This window comes from Telopea speciosissima, chromosome 3 (genome assembly GCF_018873765.1).
Source record: "Telopea speciosissima isolate NSW1024214 ecotype Mountain lineage chromosome 3, Tspe_v1, whole genome shotgun sequence".
NCBI classification, from domain to species: Eukaryota; Viridiplantae; Streptophyta; class Magnoliopsida; order Proteales; family Proteaceae; genus Telopea; species Telopea speciosissima.
This window is the reverse complement of record NC_057918.1, coordinates 15,181,089-15,199,561: the sequence shown is the minus strand read 5'-3', so window position 1 is coordinate 15,199,561 and position 18,473 is coordinate 15,181,089. Positions and strand designations below refer to the sequence as shown.

Genomic DNA, 18,473 nt, shown 5'->3' with positions numbered 1-18,473 from the left:
TATCCAAACCCACCCCTCCCTTCCCTTCCCTGTGATTACCGAGATGCCTGGCTGAGAAGGCAATGGTAGGGGTAAAAATATCTAAAAAACGTAAGTAAAGGAAGGAGAAACACTATTTTGTGGAGTTTTGTACACCTTAACTTGTTTTTGCGTATTTTTGTTAACTCAAACATACAGTGGACAGTTTTGAAAATAATAACCCAAAAATACCTAATCGTGTAAATTTTTCAAAGAAATTTGACATGTAAAGCAAAGAAGAGACGTTTGGATCCATTTCACTTCACTAAATAGAGCTGTGGCAGTGTAGGTGGACCGTTCATAAATACTCTAAATGGAGAGAGGCCCGTCCAGTAAAACCTGGTCCCTATATCTGAAATTCTGAAAAGCTACAAAAAGACCGCGACAAGCTTTTTTTCTCTCAGTGAGATTGTGGAAATCATGTTGAAAAGCCAACATTCACTTTCTCTGTTCCACTCACATCGCATTGTCACTGTTTCACTGTAACTTCCGTGAAACCAACCCCATAGCCTCTCCCTGTCTCTCTCTCTCTCGCTCTCGCTTTCACCGTCTCACTCATCAATCGTCTTCATATAAGCTTAAGATTTTGAATTTTACTGTTTTCTGTCTGTAAATCGTTTTCTTACTTTTGATGGGTAATGGGTTTGCTTCTCTTAACTGGGTTTGGGTCTCCTCTATTGTTGTTCTATAAGGTTGGTTGAATACATTAATACGAGTTTGGAGGAAGAAGAAGACATTTCTGCTATTCTGATTCTTGTTTTTTTGCATCTGTGTTTTCGTTTTATCTTCATATGGATTTTTCAGAAATGGAAGGTTCATATGGATGTATTCTACGTCAATGGAGTCTTGAAGCTTGAGGGACTACTAGGAATTTTTTTTTTTGAATGGGTCTTCTTTTCTCCTCTTTTTCTTTTCCCTTCTCCTATTCTCCTGCTGATGTGTGTTATCCGCCAATAGATTAAGGTGTTTATGTAGACATAACAGAGGAGAGACGATTTTTTTTTGTCTTGAAGAAGAGGGAATACTTTTTTACATGAACTTTAATCTCTGCTACTATTGATCAGTCCTGTGTATATGTATAGAATGGAGTCTTGGAGCTTTGGTTCTGAAGGGAAGGGTTTTCTGTTATCTGATGAGCTGATTTCACATGCTGATGCTCGTGACCCAAGTGGGGGAGTTGGGATGTGTTGGAACTCGAGAACCCACTGTAATTTCGAGAACAACATGTTCATCCCAGGTCGACTCGCCATTGAAAGCCAAGGAGGATTCATGGAATTGGGTTTCCCTGAAATCACCAAGAAATCACTTCCCGACAACCCGATTGGAGGAGTTCTGGGAAGTGAGATTGGTAACGCAAGTGTGGCTTCTCCTACTTGTGTGGTATCCCCTAAAACGTTTTTAGACGAGGAGTCCAGTTCAAGGTTCTCTAGCTCTGCCGTGGATTCCAATAGTAGAGATTCGTCACTGATTGATTTGAAGCTGGGGAGGTTGGCTGATTGCAGAGATGCACAAAAAGGTGGATCTTCCAAACAAAAGCCTGTTTTTAAATCAGTCAGCTCATCTGTGCCGGCAAAGAGAGCCCGCACTACGAGTTTGAACTCTCAGACTCCCTATTGTCAAGTTCTTGGTTGTAACTTGGATCTCAGCTCTTCAAAGGACTACCACAAGAGGCATAGAGTTTGTGAGGCTCACTCAAAAACCGCCAAAGTTATCGTGAACGGCATCGAGCAGAGGTTTTGCCAGCAGTGTAGCAGGTCTGATTTGTTGCTCTGGAACTTAGTTTGAAGCAACTTTGGGTAACTCAAAGTCTTACATGCAAAGATTTGATATTTTTCCTAGTTCTATTCCATCTTTAAACCAGTTTTTTTTTTCATTATTCCTATAGGTTGGGAGGTGGACTGTGAGTAGAAGATCCTTATGATCGTTTTTTTCAAGGTTTATAATGTATTTTGCTACAAAATTTGCGTTCCATTAGGTTTGGCTTGTTTCTCCTAAAGTTTAACTTCGTTCGACCCAGTAAGTCTGTAACCCATAAAGTGAGATGTCGATAATTGTTTCTTTCTTTCTTTTTTTCCCCCTTGTTTTAGTGCTGTTGCATTATTAGGGTTTGGCATTTCATACGGTAATTGATGTGTGAGCTGGTGAATCAAACTAAGGGGAAGCACTATAAAACCTTTTAAAAACCTTCATGGATGCAAAGTGTTTAAGTTTCAAAAAGAAATTATTGTGGTCCTAGATAGCGAGTGCATTATGGGTATGTTTTAGCTCATGTTGAGAATATTGGTTAGATCTAAGCCTGATTTATATGATTGTTAATCCTTAATTTGTTAAGCCACTTTTAAACTTGTTGAATTTGGTTGAGTGTTATTGTTGGTATAATGTAGATTAGTGTTTTGTTTTATCCTTTTTTTTCCAGGTTTCATTTACTGGCTGAGTTTGATGATGGTAAGCGAAGCTGTCGAAAACGCCTTGCAGGCCACAATGAGCGTCGCAGGAAGCCCCAATTTAATCACAATAGTAGAACAGGAAAATTTCTTTCAATGGATCAAGGTATTGAATAAACCTTCTTTCCTGTTTTAAATTTTGCAAAAACTATTTTCTCTTGTGTACTGTGTCAAATTGCAGAGGAGTATTTTCCTCTCAGATTTAATCTCATCTTTACAATAATCTTGTTTGCTTTCTTTACTTTTTTTATTATTACGTTGTCTTTGTTATTTTTCCTGCTTACTTGTAGAGGAGTATTGGTATTTGGTACCTTTCTTCTGAAAGGAAGAGGAGTATTGATCAAGTGAAAGTTGTTGTCAGTACAGGATTCTGAAAGCCTGGTAACAGAGTATATTGACTCCAGCTTTCAGCCAAGCTTTTTTTCCTCCCAATGCAAGTTTCCTCCATATTTGTTACAGGACTAGACTAGAAATATGCAAAAGTTTCTTTGCTTACTCTGTTTTCCATTTTTATTCATGAGTAACTTCCTGTGATAGATCACCTATTAAAGGATCAATATTTCCTATCAAGACAAGTTTGGCTTCTCTATCGTTCATATTTTATTTCTGAACTTTCCTTGCAATATTTCCTGTTTATTAGATTCACTCTTATAGTTTGCTGACTTTTCTTTTCCTATTTACTTTGTCTAGATAATTACTGACGTAATTGGTTCTTGTAAGAATTTTTGTGTCTCAACTACTGATTACTAGAGTGACTACTATATAGGAACTCATAATTTAGTTTAGAAACTGTTATCCTTGTACTGAAGTCGTGTTGTTAGATGAGTTATGGTGGAGATTGCTGGAATGTGGCTTGAATTCCAAGCCAATTTATTTTGGAAATTGTACCACTCTTCCCCCCCCCCTCTCCTTTTTACCCTTGTTCTGTTGAATCACTATAAAGTGTGCGCCTCCTAGATTAATTGTTCATGAACTTTCGGAACAGAATTGTATTGGCATTTGTTCTCTCTTAGTTTCAGAACACTGTGTTGTAAGATGAGTTATGGGCTATGGTGGAGATTGCTGGGGTGGGGCTTGAATTCCAAGCCAATATATTTAGGAATTTTTACCACTCTTCCCCTCCCCACCTTGGTCCTCTTTTTCCTTGTTTTGTTGAATCACCTATAAAGTGTGTGGCTATTGCTTGGCCTTGTGGGTGTTTTTACCCCTCCTAGATAAATTGTTCATGAACTTTAGGAACCAGTGTACTGGCATTTGTTCTCTCTTAGTTTCAGAACACTGCCGCGGTATGGGTTTTTCTGATGAGAGAAGTTATTTGCGAGGTGGTGTGAATTCATAAGTAGGCCTTGCACCTAGTCGTTTTGCCACCTCTGAGTGCAGAAGGTTTCTAGTATATGGGGGTTGGAACTTGGAAAAGTGTCTCTTGGGATGATTATTACCTTTTCCCCTCCCCCTCTCTTATTACCAAGGCCGTTTTGACCGGATTTCAGCCCCACCATTGGGGTTGACTCCAACCCAGCCTAGCCTCCTTACTGCTTACTCAAGAACATACCCCGTTTGTCTTGGGGTTTATGATTGTCATCCTTTGAGGCTTTCTTCCCTTTATAAATTATGTTTTCTCCTTCCCATCATTCTCTTCATCTTTCGGTGTTGGGCAATGTGGTCAAATTTAAATTGTATATTAATAATGTATGGCCCAACCTGGCTGTTCCTGTTTCTGATGTGATGCAATATTAATCATATTGGACTTTGCAATAATGATTCTGATAATTGCGGAACTTATTGCTGTACGAGTTCAATTAATTTTAATATTAATAGATTCAGAGTATGATGAATAGTTTAGGCAAAAAAGTCAAGTTAACCAATTTTCCTAATATATATTAGCGCACTTCCCATTTTGTTGAGGAAGTGTCAGTTTTCTGCGATGTTGGCTTTATTTATTGACGTCTGCTAAGGGTTTCCAAAATGCCACTTTATGCACTCCCACTGCCCACCCCATTCCCCTACCTCCTCCAAAAAGAATGAAATAAAGGAAGACAGAAAGGGTGATTATCAGACGAGGAAATTCTTCAAAAAGAAAAAAAATTATTAATTGTGTGTTATACTCAATTGGAATAATAAGCAAGAGAAAGGGAAGAAGACAATAGAAACAAATCACTGAAGGTATTGTTCCTAAGATGTTCATGGGAACATATTTGCAAGATTGATCAATTATAGACTTGTTCTGGACATTCGCCTTCACAATCAATGGTAGAGACATTTGCCTTTTCAACCAATGGTTGACTTTCACCTGTATATTTTCCTTTTTAACTAATGTAGGACTTAATCCAAATATTTCTGCTTGTGATTTCCTCTGTATTATTGTGCAACACCTTGTCTTTGTACCTTGTGACAACCATGCAGATGGGGATGTATTAATTATGGCACATCCATTGCTGGATGAAATATTTCCAAACCTCTATCTTCTGTTTCATTATGAACCACAGCCAATGAGAATTTCTAGAAAGGTTCCTCATAGTTTAAGGAGGAGTTAGAAACTTGTTGACACTGACAAACTAGTCTCTTTTTTTTTGTGTGTTGTAATCCTTCATGTCTGTGTTGTTTTGGGCGCTTCTACCGTTGTCTTTGGGATCTTTTTATCTTTTCTTCTGTAATTAATAGAATTTCTGTTGTTGCTAAAAATAGAAAGGTTAAAAAGGGCGTACCCAGTGCACGAGGCTCCTGCAACTGTGGGATCTGGGGAGGGTCATAATGTACGCAGCTTTACCCCTGCTTTCGCAGAGAGGCTGTTTCCAGACTTGAAACCGTGACCACTTGGTCACAATGGAGCAACCTTACCATTGCTTAAAAAAAGTTTGTGTCAGGAAAAAAATGTTGCTATCATCATCCCTAATTTTGCTTTGACCTTCTATTCTCTTAACTTATATTCATCATCCTCATAAGAAATACTGCAGCTCGGACCAGACTTATCCAATCCCAACCCAACCTGTCTTTGAGATGGATAAGTAGTATGTTCAGACAGGTTTGGGGTGGTTGTAAAAAATCCATATACAATAATGATATGAAACGATATTAGTTCAAGATTTAGACTACTCATTATTATCTTATAATATATTTCTGTACTGTTGTAGCTTAAGTTTTAGGCTGGGTTTGAATCTTGGGTTGGGTTGGGTTTGGTTTACCATTGAACATTTGGTTCTTAAGGTTTACCTGAATTTGCCTCCAAAACAGACCCAGATCACCCTTGTTGCAGCCTTACTTACAAAATGCAGTTTGTATGTGATTTATTTGCCTGCATTGTATTTCTTAACTACTTGGCACCTTCTTAAACCCTCTTGTATACACCATAATGCTTAAATTTGTTGCCTAATCTCCTTAGGCCATCGAACCCACGTTAGGTCTTGGATGATGAGCTCAGAGTATATATATTGTAATCTCGAGTTTGCGGAGGCAAAATTCTTTGGTTATTCAACTACTCTCTCTGTGTTTGTGTGCATGGTGAACTCAGTGTACAGTGAAACTGCCTTCCAGGATAGAGGCCTTGCTCCTCTTGAAAACAGGGGTTCCATCCCTTCTCAAAACATGCTTTCCCCTATTGATGTCTGTCTTGAACAGGGCATGTTCTTTGTTGGTTTCTTTCAGTTATTTGTGTAGCATTGTAATCTGAAAAAATATTAGTTTATACATTCTTTTGTCTCTTCAGATTTTTTTTTTTTTTCCCGCTGAAGTAAAAATGGATTTTATACATAATGGTAAAGGTCCTGTGGGTGGGGGTTCTCTGGAGGCACTCAAATTTAGTGAAGTTTTTGTTCTGGTATTCTCACTCTACACTTTAGGCACAGGTGTACACGGTTACCTGCTTGTTACATTACACCGTACCACATCTCCTTCCTGTTGCCACTTTGCTTTATGCTTCCAGATAGATTATGCTGCATTAACTACAGGCGTCTTTAAGACCTTGCCATAGGAAGCTTCTAATCTCGTTCTAAGAGCATAAGTGTTTCTAAATAAGCTCCTTATAGCAGTCAAGATTTATTTTATTTGTTGATTTAGTTAGTTTTTATCATTAGAAATTTATTGTATTGGAGATTTTAAGTAGCCAAGAGGACAGGATTGATGGGGTGAAATTTTTGGATGAATTTTTGGTTTTATTGAATGGGTACCACTCTTGGAAGCTTCCAAAGTTTTTGTTTTGGTTGGGTTATGGGGTACAGGTATTTACCACCAACAAGACCAACTAGCATTAATGAGTATTTTAGTGTTGGGGATATTGGGGTTTAAACTACCAGACCACTTTCTGTTTAGGAGCTTTTAAATGTTTCTGGAGAACGCCCTTTACATGAACTTAAGTTTTAATTGGAGTGAGAAGTAGGGTAAAGGTCTCTAAAATTTTGTAACATTACCATGTAAGAAAACAGGTGTCTTAAGTTATTTTAAGTTTCTAATAGCAGAATCACTTCTAAGAGTTGTACGTTCCCGAGTAAAGCCCCTTAATCCCCGCATGTTTTACACTCATGTATCGTGTCACAGCCGCTTAGGGAAGCAAGACCTTTGGCCTTACCAACAAGATTTATAATTTATCCCTTAAATTTTTTTCCTTTCTGGTTTGTGGAACACATGAGCTTTATGGTTCAACGGAAATAAATCCAACTAATATTTCCCATGGAGCTACTGATCTCAATGTCCAGAGTGAGGCCCACGTTGCACCATCAGGGAATGCTTATTTTGCACATGTTTCAGTGCACGTACCTGTGACGCTCTATGCATGTATCAAAGAATTGTGTTCTTAATGCATTTTGCAGATAGAATAGCAGGAAGAGTTTACTGTCGTCTTAACATGGTGATGTTTTTTGTGGTTTTGTAGGTAACCGGTTTCTTGCGACTCCCTTTTCCTCAAGGACATCTTTCATTTGTCCAGATATATTTCCAAACAGCATTGCGCATTCAACAAAATATGGAACTGGTAACTGGTGCAAGGAGCTAAAATTAGAGCGTGAGACAGCTGATCCTCAGTCAGTGATGCCGATTACAAATGGGCTTCCAAGATCCTTCCTCCCTCCTTATGGCTCGGAGAAACAGTACCCATCTTTGAATGGCGAAGGAATTGATACTGGACCACAAAGCATTTTGTTTGAGAAGAATAATCAATACCCGCATGATTTTTCCATCCCAAATTGTGTCTCACGATCATTGTTCAGAAATACCACATTAGGAAGTGAAGACTTCACTGTTTTTGATACAGCATCAACCATTCAAGGACTATCTGGAGTCTCTGACTCTGGTTGTGCTCTCTCTCTTCTGTCAACTCAATCACAGAATTCCTCAAGTCATTCGTCTGGAAATCCCCATGCTCAGCCCATGATCATCCAAGGCAATCATTCCCATCAAAGCCTAGGTCCATTTCATGAAAAGCTTTTAGGAACAAGCTCACAAGCATCAACAAGTGTTGCATCAAATAAGTTTTCTTCATGTGGGATGAACTCTGTGGAAGTCGATCACATGGAGCCTGTATTAGTTTCTGATGACAGTGATGTTGTCAACTTTGAAGTTCATACGCGAGGAATGTTTCAAGGGTCAGATCTTGTGGATGCCAAGGATTCTATCACTCCTGATCGAGGACCCACGGTTGATTTGCTTCAACTGTCATCACACCTACAACGCGTGGAGCATCAGAGGCATTTCTTGCAAGTGAAGCAGGAAAATGATATCTTCTACTGCCTCCCTATTACTTAACTGGTATTATAATAACAAGGTACATATGCATATCCCTTGGAACTTTATTTCTGTTGCTTTAAACTTCTCCCCTTGTTTGGAAATGTCAGTGCTTTACTCTCTGGAGTGTTCAGTTCCCTCAATTTCTCTGGCTTTTCTTGAGGTGGAAAAGTAGGTTGCTGTTAGCCTGTGGTGGTGACCCTGATATTCCAATTCAGTTTCTGACATAAATTTGTAATGACAGAAGGAAATCACTATGCCAATGGAAATGTATGAAATTGTTTAAACCTGGGAAAAACAGGAATGTGTGTGTGAAAGAGAGCTATGTACCTTAGAAACCTTTGTTTTTGTGGCTTGGAACTCCTCAGCTAATCTGGAACTGCCCGTGCTTCACTATCTGGAGTGTTTGGTTCTGTCAATTTCTAGGCATTTTTCCGCGGCGTGGGGGGGGGGGTCGCTTCTGTTAGCCTAGCAAGAATGCAGAGTGAGGATGGGGGGAGAGGGGGAGAGAAGCTTAGGAATGCATCACTTGCTGGTAGAAAGCATTTTTTTAAATGGGAAAAGGCTGGGCAAACCGCTTACATACTGCAAGCTAGCGCCCTTTGTGTCTCTCTCTCTCTCTCTCTCTTCCTCTTTGAAATGACCTCCTTTCCCCTCTTGTATGATGCCCTGCCCTACGCCCCCATTGGTACTGCATGCTGACGGCTTGCCTACCCCTCACTCTTTGTCTATTGAATACTTTTGTTGACATCACTTTTGCAAATATAAAAGGCTCTGCAGAAAAAATATGATTCAGACATGGTGCATATATTGACCAATCTAGTTGCAATGTTCTGCATCTTCTACCCAGTGTAAGCAATGTACATGTTATGCTTCCTCCTTCATTGTCCACCATGAACCTTAGGATGAAAAACCATATATTGATATGACCAACCACCCCACTTTCCCCAGTTTGTTGTTTGCTTTGCCCTAGATTTATGCCTCCTTTTGATGTAAGACAACTTTCCTGAAGCAAGATTTGTTGTGAAAGATTGAATGGTGTATGTATTGCTAACTGTTAACAGAATACGGGTTGCCGAAAGGATGTGGCTGTCAAGGAAATATCTTAACTGATCCATGAGCTGACATGAATTAAAGCCCTACTTGCAAGTGCTTGGGAAACAAACACATCTGCTATTCTATACTTTTTCAGACTTCTCTACCTATATTTTCTCTGTGAACATGAAACAGTCACACATTTTCTAGTGACTGATCAGTAACAAATTTGTTTCAACTTTAGATACTTTATATTAGTTTGTATATGAGCTGTTGAAAAAATTTTCAGCTACTAAATTCAGTCTGTTATCCACTAACATTTAGCGGAAGGGTTCTTATAAATGAAATTGGTTTAGAACCCGGGTCACAAAACCTTATTGGTTCGCTTATGGGCCCACCCAAATGACAAGTAACAATTTTGTCCGGTTGGTCCAGTTGTGTCTCGGCTTAGGTCTTCAAAGAAAGGTCATTTTGGTCCAGTCAAGCTAAGGCAACTGCATAATAAAATCATCAAATCCTGTTATCAATGGCCTTGTTGACTTGAGAGACATGCACGACTTTTGAGACAGTAAACATGCGTGCATTGTCATTATGAAGCTAGGGAAAAGAGAATCTTGTATCCTAAATTGGCCACAAGAAGATTTTAATTTTAGGGAAAAAGATCTGAGTCTGGGAGTGTGTGGTGTACGCCAGTATTCTTATGAGTCTCTCTTTCTCTCTTTCATGTGTAAAGACACCTTTATCCCGTTGTTTTAAAAAAGAGAGAGATAGACACATGGGATTGCTGGTGTAGGCCACACTCCGGTACAGAAAACTGCTTCTCTTAATTTTATGTATTTTTTTTTTTAAAATCTTTTGTTTTATTTCTAAAAATTATTTGAGTCCTGGTAAAAAATGATTTTCAAAATAAGCTGAATCTCTCTTGAGTATTTTACAAGTTAATAAGCAAGATTTTCAGTTCAGTAAGTATGTATAGTACCTACCTATTTTACTAGTCTAAAGGGTTTTTTTTTTTTTTCTTGGGTTATTTGCTTAAGGAATTCAATTAGACTACAATTATAACTGATTCCTAAGCACAGCCACACTAAGATGTGTCATTTTAAAAAAAAAATTATTGTGAGGTGTTTGATAAATAGAATTAAGCCTTTACTTGACAGTCTTATTAGCGCTTTTCAAAGTGCTTCTATCATTTATCGGGCAATTTCTGATAATATCTACATTGCGGTTTATTAAAATGGAAAAAATGGGCTGATGGTTGTAAAAATTGATCTCACTAAGACTCCAATCGATCAAGCACATGAAGTGGACAGTGGTGTCTTCGTATTTGACTCCTCCAATGAGTACCAAAAGCCTTGATCAAGTATGCTTGTGGAAGAAGTTAAGGGGTAGAAGCCCAGATCTTTATATCCTCTAGTTTTTTGTCCGATCCAGTTTCCCAGTGCCTCTAACAAGGGGGGGAGAATGACCTCCCTATCTGTGCCCGAACACTCTATCCGGGTGGGATTCACACACCCCTTATTAGAGGCATTGGAGAACTAGAGGAGATAATTTTCCTTAGAAGCCCAGAATTTTCTTCGAATCCAATAGTACATTGCATCCCACGTTGATAAACGGGCCAAATTAAAATGTTTTAATTTGGCCCGTTTATCGAAGCATTGTTGATGGCTTTTTATGGAATAGAGATGTTTTGTGGGCAAAGGTGTTAAAAGGGAAATATTTTCCCAATTCTAGTTTCTTGGAGGTTCTTGCATGTAAGAGTAGTTCTTGGGCATGACATAATATGTTAAAGAGGAAGGATTAATTACTTTTATAAGGTCTTCTTAGAGAAGTGGCTGGGAGACCGTCCATGCACTAACATTTTTAGGGATGCTTGAGTTTCTTCCTTTCCAAATGGGAGGATTTTTTAATCATCATTTGGGGAGCTAGGGTTCATAAAGTCGCTCATTTGATTTGTCAAGATTTTCTCCATTAGAATAAATTTTTAATTTGTTCAAAATTTTCTTCTATGGAGACTAATGCCATTCTTCAAATTTTCCTTAGTTTTGTAATATAGTAAATGATATTTTTCATTATTTTTCGAAGAATTCATCTTCTTGTTTTCCTTATCCGGATGATGTTGTCCTCCACTGAAGACCCTCATGTGGCAAATTTGAAAAGGTCATAATTCCACTTGCTCTGAGAACCCTCTCTAGAAAATATATATGATGCATTTTTTTTTGAGCTGCCAAGACAGGGTCGTTAGCACATTCTTGCTTCTCCTCACATGAAATGATCTTGTACCCTTCTATGTATGATATCATTTTTGACGCACATTATTGGTGCACTCTCTTATGTTGCTTGCTCTAAGAAACTTTACCCTTATGATTTACTCTTTTTTTGTGTTCTTTTGAACTTCTATTTTGACCAAAAAAATATTTTTTTATTCCCACACCGGCCATTTGACCAAACCCAGAATGAGTTGAAGTTATCATAAAATTTCTGCAATATAAAATGGTAAGCAGTTATTTCAAATTTTAAAATTATTTCCGTATCTTTTTAAATGGAGAAAACAAAATTCATCAACTATGATGCAAATGCTTCATAACCTCATGGAAGTTCGAAAGTATATTATTGATTTTGAGCTATCTTTCAAATCATTGAAAAAGCCCCTTGGTATTTAAAATGTATAAGTTAACACCATCCATTTACCCTCAAAAGGGGGTGTAGCTGTATAATTTTGAAACACAGGAGGTTAGTCTGTATTTTATACAAACCTCAGGGGGTGGCAGTATAATTTTCCCTAAAATTTTTAAAAAAATTGAAAAATAATTTTTTTTTGTTTTTGTTTTGGAGATTATGAATTATATATTTTTAACATCATCTATGCTCTTCTTCTATCTTTTACTCGAAAATTTTTGCGCAAAGAGATAAAGAAATACAAAACCAAGCTGAGAAATTAGTAACAACATCAAACCAGCGCCTAGGACACGAAACAACGGAGCTGGGGCGTCTCAACACAGAAAAACCCTCACAAAGATTGCAACTTCCTAATGATGGGGAGGCATGAGCCGAAGAGAAATATCCCAAGCCAAACCAATCCATCTGTTCCTCTTAGAATTTTTGCATTGTGTGATAATCGAAAGGGCTTTCTATGGCACACCTCAAAATTAATAGAGAACCAGATCTATTGATAGGAACGCGAAGAACTGAACTATCTCTATGAATTTCTCTCCCACCAAATTAGGGGTGTAAATGAATAGCCGAAATCTGTTTTCGTATTCGTGTCTGTATCCGGTTAGCACTATTCGAATCCGTCTGAAAGCTAAATGGATGCGGATCCGGATAGGCTATAGCTATCCGAAAAGCTATATTTACATGTAAACGGATAAAATATCTGATCCGTATCCATTTAGCATTATCCAAATCCGTCCGATAGCTAATCAGATGCGGATGCGGATATAGCACTATCCGAACCGAATCCGATCCGTTTACAACCCTGCACCAAATATGATAGATGACTGCACCAAACACCATTTCTGTTTGAGTAATCCATTACTCATTACTTAAACAGAAATGCTATTTGTACTTCTCTTTGAAAATCTTAATAATAACTCACTGAGGAAGGGGAAGAAAAAAATGGTTCAAATTTTGATTCTTGATAATAATCCAAAGCCCAAACATTAGCTGATGAGCTGAGCCTACCATCAGTGATGTGAAGTGGGATGTAGTGAATGCTTCATATCTAAAACCCTCTTCTGGATTAGTACATAAAGTAAATAGATATCTAATTGTCTTTGACTAATTAAGTAGTTTAATTAGCTCCACACACTTAATTAACAATCATGAAAAACAGTTCATTAATAAGAAATCCGATCATACTCATTATATGATATTCCTGCAATTAAGGAACCTAACTAACTTGTGTGCTGAAAGTGATCTCCAATTCCTTTTGCAGCACTAATGCGTTCCATGATATGGGCAGCAGTTCTTCCTTCCTGCACCATTCAAGACCTGATCATCGTAATTATTTAAACATTAATTTTCTCAATGCCACAAAGGGGACTCTTCTTGGAGTGGTAGGCGGCAAAATAGTTTCACATCGGATATGAATAGGGATGTGGAACAGCGAAAAAGATCCTGTCAGTCCGAGCAATGTGCAACCATGTGTAGCACTTGAGTAAGGTGGCGTGCATTTATCACCTTACCCCTGCTCAAACGCCTTGCCCGAGTAGGGGTAAGGCGGTAAATGCGCACCGCCTCATCTCAGGTACTGCACATGCAGCACTGCTGCCCGGATTGACAGGAGCCGAGTCAGTGGAACAGCTACCTTTTGAGGATGATTTCTACCTAAGTCCCTACAATTGGTATCAGAGCCAAACTTTGGGAAAAGCCAGAGCTTGGGAACCTGATGTGATCTTGATAGCTTCCACGTGGAGGGGGAGATTATTGGGGTTCCAAGTGGTAGGTGGAAAAATAGTCCCACAAACTTTTTATGGATGGCTCTTAAATTATTTTTTTTTGAGTGTGTGTGTATGTGATTAAAATATATTCAACAAAGCCTAAAAATCTTTTCCCTCGAAAAAAGAAAAAAAATTATGAAAAAAATAAAAAAATATACATATGGAGAGAGCTTCGCAATAAAATCAATGATAATAAAAATATACGGAGAAAGCTCCACAACAAAATCAATGGCACTTACATTCTTATTATTATTCTCTGGTGTTGATCCAGTAGTTGGAACATATCTAGCCCACTGCCATTAATTAAATCAGAAAAAACAAAAATTAAACTCATGCTTGAGAGTGGAGACTACTATTTCAATTCAATAGACTTTGGAGGAAAATTTTTGGTTGGAAAAAAATGGGACTTACATTTTTAGCTGCAGTGCTGAAAGCTTCACGGTGTGGTATCTCAGGGTTAGCCACTTTGATGCGTTGTATCTCCTCCCTTTCAAGAGAAACCAATACATAAAATTGTAATTATGAAACAAAAATAGTTTAAAAAAAAATCATTATCGATCAGAACATATATGGACATGATATATAGTAGAAGTATCTTTTTGATCTCCTTACTTCATGAACTGGTTATAAGCAGATGGAAGTCTGTGTTTCTTCTCAGGAGCTACCAAAATCCAACCAAAAAAAACAAAACAAAATAAGAGAGAGATTCAGCTAGAATCTTCTATTTTTTTTTTTCAAGAATAAAGTGTTAATAAGTATCTACGTTTGACCACAAATGGTGCCTTAGGAGAAAGCTGCTCAGTGGATGTGGATGAGGAGGTGAGAGTTTGGGTTGATTGCCCCTTTCTTTGATCGCTGGAGAATCCCTGCATATTTCCCATGGCATGAACCAACACTTTCAGTTAGAATTTTATTTTCTTTAACCCTCCAAAAAAAATTAAAAAAAAACAAAAATCAAAAGAAACATATGCTTAATGATTGGTATTGCTATTTACCAAGAAAAAATAAATAATGAAAAAAAAAAAAACAGTTGATGAGTATAGATAGATAGGTTGAAGAAGGCAAAATAATTAAGTGATCACCTACCTACACCACTACATTCTCCCTTGCCTTCTTTGGATATTTTTTGATAAAATTCTTGCCTTCTTTGGAATTGGTGAATGGAAATGGATTAAAAAGGACACTGCAAAGGGCAAATTTGATCTGTGTCTAGGGTAGCCAACTTTGGAGCTCTATTGACTTTGAGGTTAAAACCAGAATCAATCACCTTCAAGTGATTGTGGATGTAGATCTAGCTAGCTAGCTCCTTTGATTAGGCTGTTGTGTTTTCCATGTTTGCTGGATCTCCTTCAATTCCACTGGTTATTACCCTAAGGCCTAAGGGGTAGTGTTTTTGTATATACTTCTTTTCTTCTTAATATATTTTTGGGTTCTACCCCTAAAAAAAAAAATACTGACCTACACTATATCCAATTTTAGCTAGCTTATTAAAACCATACAAAAAATGAATATTTAAGACTTCAAGTAGCCCACAAGAACTTAAAAACACTGTGTATAGAGAGAGAGAGAGAGAGAGAGAGAGAGAGAGAGAGAATGTTGTGAAAGGCTAGCAGGGGAGGTATATGAGGAAGTAAGATGAAGGAGATGAGAAAAGAAGTGGGTTAGAGAATGAACCTGAGAGGGCAGTGGCAGTGGCAGTGGCAGTGGAAGTGGGTAATGGCGATCTACCATTAATTGAGGTTGCTGGAGTAGTAGTGGATGAGGTCTAGTAGTGGTAGTTAGAAAGGATAAGTTACTGCATTGACCACATTTCACACTCACCGTATCCACCAAACTTTTGCATGGGATTCCAACCTACATATCATTATCATTATCATCATCATCTTCATCATCATATCAATCAATTAACAAGAAAAATAAATTCAATTTAAAGAATTTTTCAATTTCAATTAAAATTGTTACAAATTAATATCATACTATATGTGTTTCAATTCAATGTAAATTAATTAATTACAGCTAAAATAGTGTTGCAAAAGTTGCAGCGAACGTAGCAAAGATTCTTAGAGGAAGAAGCTGGATGACCAAAATCCATGGCCGGCCGGCTATCGATCTGTTTTTCCTTCCTTCTCAATACTACTAGCTAGCTATCTACTTCAATTCTGACCAATTCTGAGAGAGAGAGAGAGAGAAGAAGAATGATCGAGTAGCTAGCTAGGGTTCTGATAGATAGATCTCTGGCTTTAGTAGTCTTATCAAAATGAAATGAAAACACTGGCTTTTCTAGTTTCAAAACTCATCATCGCTGCAATATTGCACTGATGATGCGTTGTACGGTTCCAAATAATATCACGTTCACACTCACACACACAACACACACAAAGAGAGAGAGAGAGTCCAAAGTGTGAAGCTAATTTTGAGAATCATGTGTGGAAAAAAGCCAAACAAAAGGAAGGAATGGTCCCGGGTGGCCCCATGTGTAGAGAGAGTTTAAATGCTGATCGATGATGGTTTCCACTAGTTTTTTCATCCTACCACGCTTTGAAATTGGATATATATAGTGGAGCCAGCCCAGCCCAGTCCAGCCCAGCCCCGTTCATGATTTTAATTACATCCAATCACTGCAATATTTTAACCTTCCATGGAAGATTTATTGCCCTACAAATTAAATCCTTTTTAATCCATTTCCATTCTCCTTCTTCACCTTCCAAGGAAGGCAAAAGGGAGAATGATCGATTGGTAACAAACCAAATTAACTAAATTAATTAAGAACAATATATAATTAAGCTAAAACAGACAGCTAAATCCAATCCAATGACTGTGAATCATTAATCATGGCCCAAATACAACTTGGGTATCTCATTTTGTTTTTTAACCTTTGGATTTCCTAGATAAATCTAAATTAACAAGCATCCTACCTCCCTCTCTCTCTCTCTCGCTCTCTCCATGCATAGTCATGTATGTACACCAATCGTGTCGTGCCTTCAACCGTTCAATGGAGGATGTGTTATTACACTTCTACCCCCATCTCCATCCAAAGGTTGAAACTTGAAAGGCACGACCGTCCGGCCCAACAAATCAAATGTATTTGAAACAGAACAAGAGAAGAATTAATAAATGTCAAACCGATTCATTATCGTTGTTCTTACTCAGAAGACAAAAGGATCAACCCTAACAACATTATTTAATAAATCCTTTGTAGGAACATTATTGTTAATCAACTTAAAGCGATGATAGATCTTAAGTTCCAAACTATTTTCCAAATTTTCCTTCTACACAAAGATTTATTTAGCATTTTCTCATTGTTATCCAGAAACTTAATTAGCTACAAGATGAGTAGACACGTTACCATTCCCAGATCGATAAAAGGCAGAACCATACACCTCAAACGAAGAAAGAAGAAAAAAATTAGCAGATCTATTCTATGTTGGATATTTAGACATCTGATGTATGGGGGTGGATAGAGAGTCCCACCACCGTGAGTGCAAAAGGGAGAATAATGTTGAAATGGGAATTTGAGTGAAAGTGATAAGGACGGGTGCAAAGATTACATGTCTCCATCATAGTAAAAAAAATGGGAGAGTTGAATTGTCTGATTGTCTGTGAGAGAAAGGGAGTGTTGATTCTTGGTTTTGATGTGACGATACCTCAAATGCCAAACATGGCAATTTGGCGCTCTTTCATCTTTCTTCCATCAACTTTCTTTCTTTGTATAAATCGTCTTTCCCAACACCTCTAGAGTCCAGGCCTTTTGTCAACTTGCATGTCTCCATGGCTCCACCACATTCCATGTCTCTCACCTCTTTCTTGATCCGTCAAGTACTCCATCAAACAAAGGGTGCAGGCCGGGGTTTTTATGTTATTTCAGATTGGTCTGCATTCAATGTAGGTCGTGCAAGTCGTGCACATGTACGGTCGTATATGAATTCTTTTGCGTAATAATAATATAATCCCTATTTAAACTCTTGCATTTAATTTAAGGGTCGCTGTTCTCTATGCCATAGCGTAGACTGTAACCAGGCACATACAGGCACATGGGGGTGAGTGCAATACCCATCCTACTATCCCCTGCACAGGCTGCCCGTATACCTGAACACAGCTTGCACTGTGACACAGAGAACATTCTCCCTTAATTTAATAGAGGTCCAAGTGTATTGAGGCTCACAACAACTGCATGAAGGCCCATGAAACAGCCCAACCAAGGAATCCAGCTCACCAACTTGAGTTCGGCAGTACCCTCATACCATCAATGATGACTCATCCAGACCCTTTTGTGGTTGCCACGTCATCATGATAATGAATTGAGATCCGAAGTTGAGATTTAGAGCCTAAAAGAGTTTATTTCCTCGAAAAGTTTCACTCTAACTTCGAAGAGTGAGTGGTAGCTTTCTTTGTGTTGCCTGCATTTTAAGTCTTTTGTGTTTGAGTTAATGCTCCTCTACATATACCTTGAAGAGTGTCTGTGTGTTCCATTCTCCTAATCCGTTGCTTCCGGAACAAAAAACTAGGGTACGGGTCAATTTACGATTCAGGACACGGTCCAGTGGTTAAATCAGCCTTCTTATTTGTTTGGTCAAAATTAATAAAATACAAAAAAGAAAAATAGTGGTATTTTTTTGTATATATATATTTCATATGTATATACATACAAAATGACCACCCCACCCCCAGACATAGAGGGGGAGGCAAAATGACCACCCCACCCCCCATGAAAGGCGAAAGTTCAGCCTCCATGATGCCAACATGTGCGTTCTCATTGGCTCCCGCATGCGCACAGGGGTCATGTGCCCCATAAAGAACGCTCGTATATAAATATAGGGAGAGTATC

The 18,473-nt window shown here is 38.2% G+C and overlaps 2 protein-coding genes across 5 annotated transcripts; one reads left to right on the top strand and one right to left on the bottom strand.

Moving 5' to 3' along the window:
- Positions 1 to 963: 963 nt before the first annotated feature.
- Positions 964 to 9,526, top strand: LOC122656860 (squamosa promoter-binding-like protein 16). Of its 4 annotated transcripts, none has more exons than XM_043851540.1 (4): positions 964 to 1,772; positions 2,435 to 2,568; positions 7,327 to 8,214; positions 9,246 to 9,526. In XM_043851540.1, the coding sequence occupies exons 1-3, from the start codon at positions 1,093 to 1,095 to the stop codon at positions 8,193 to 8,195; spliced, it is 1,683 nt and encodes a 560-aa protein (XP_043707475.1). In that variant the 5' UTR covers positions 964 to 1,092; the 3' UTR covers positions 8,196 to 8,214; positions 9,246 to 9,526. The 4 variants fall into 4 exon arrangements, with proteins under 4 accessions (XP_043707475.1, XP_043707476.1, XP_043707477.1 ...); XM_043851541.1 differs by having other exon boundaries at positions 9,239 to 9,526; XM_043851542.1 differs by lacking the exon at positions 9,246 to 9,526 and adding an exon at positions 8,285 to 8,572.
- Positions 9,527 to 13,102: 3,576 nt separating this feature from the next.
- Positions 13,103 to 15,740, bottom strand: LOC122654880 (protein CRABS CLAW-like). The gene is made up of 7 exons (XM_043849147.1): positions 15,663 to 15,740; positions 15,323 to 15,502; positions 14,412 to 14,514; positions 14,261 to 14,309; positions 14,060 to 14,135; positions 13,807 to 13,941; positions 13,103 to 13,183 (listed from the first exon to the last, which is right to left on the bottom strand). The coding sequence occupies exons 1-7, from the start codon at positions 15,738 to 15,740 to the stop codon at positions 13,103 to 13,105; spliced, it is 702 nt and encodes a 233-aa protein (XP_043705082.1).
- Between the last annotated feature and the right edge of the window lie 2,733 nt (positions 15,741 to 18,473).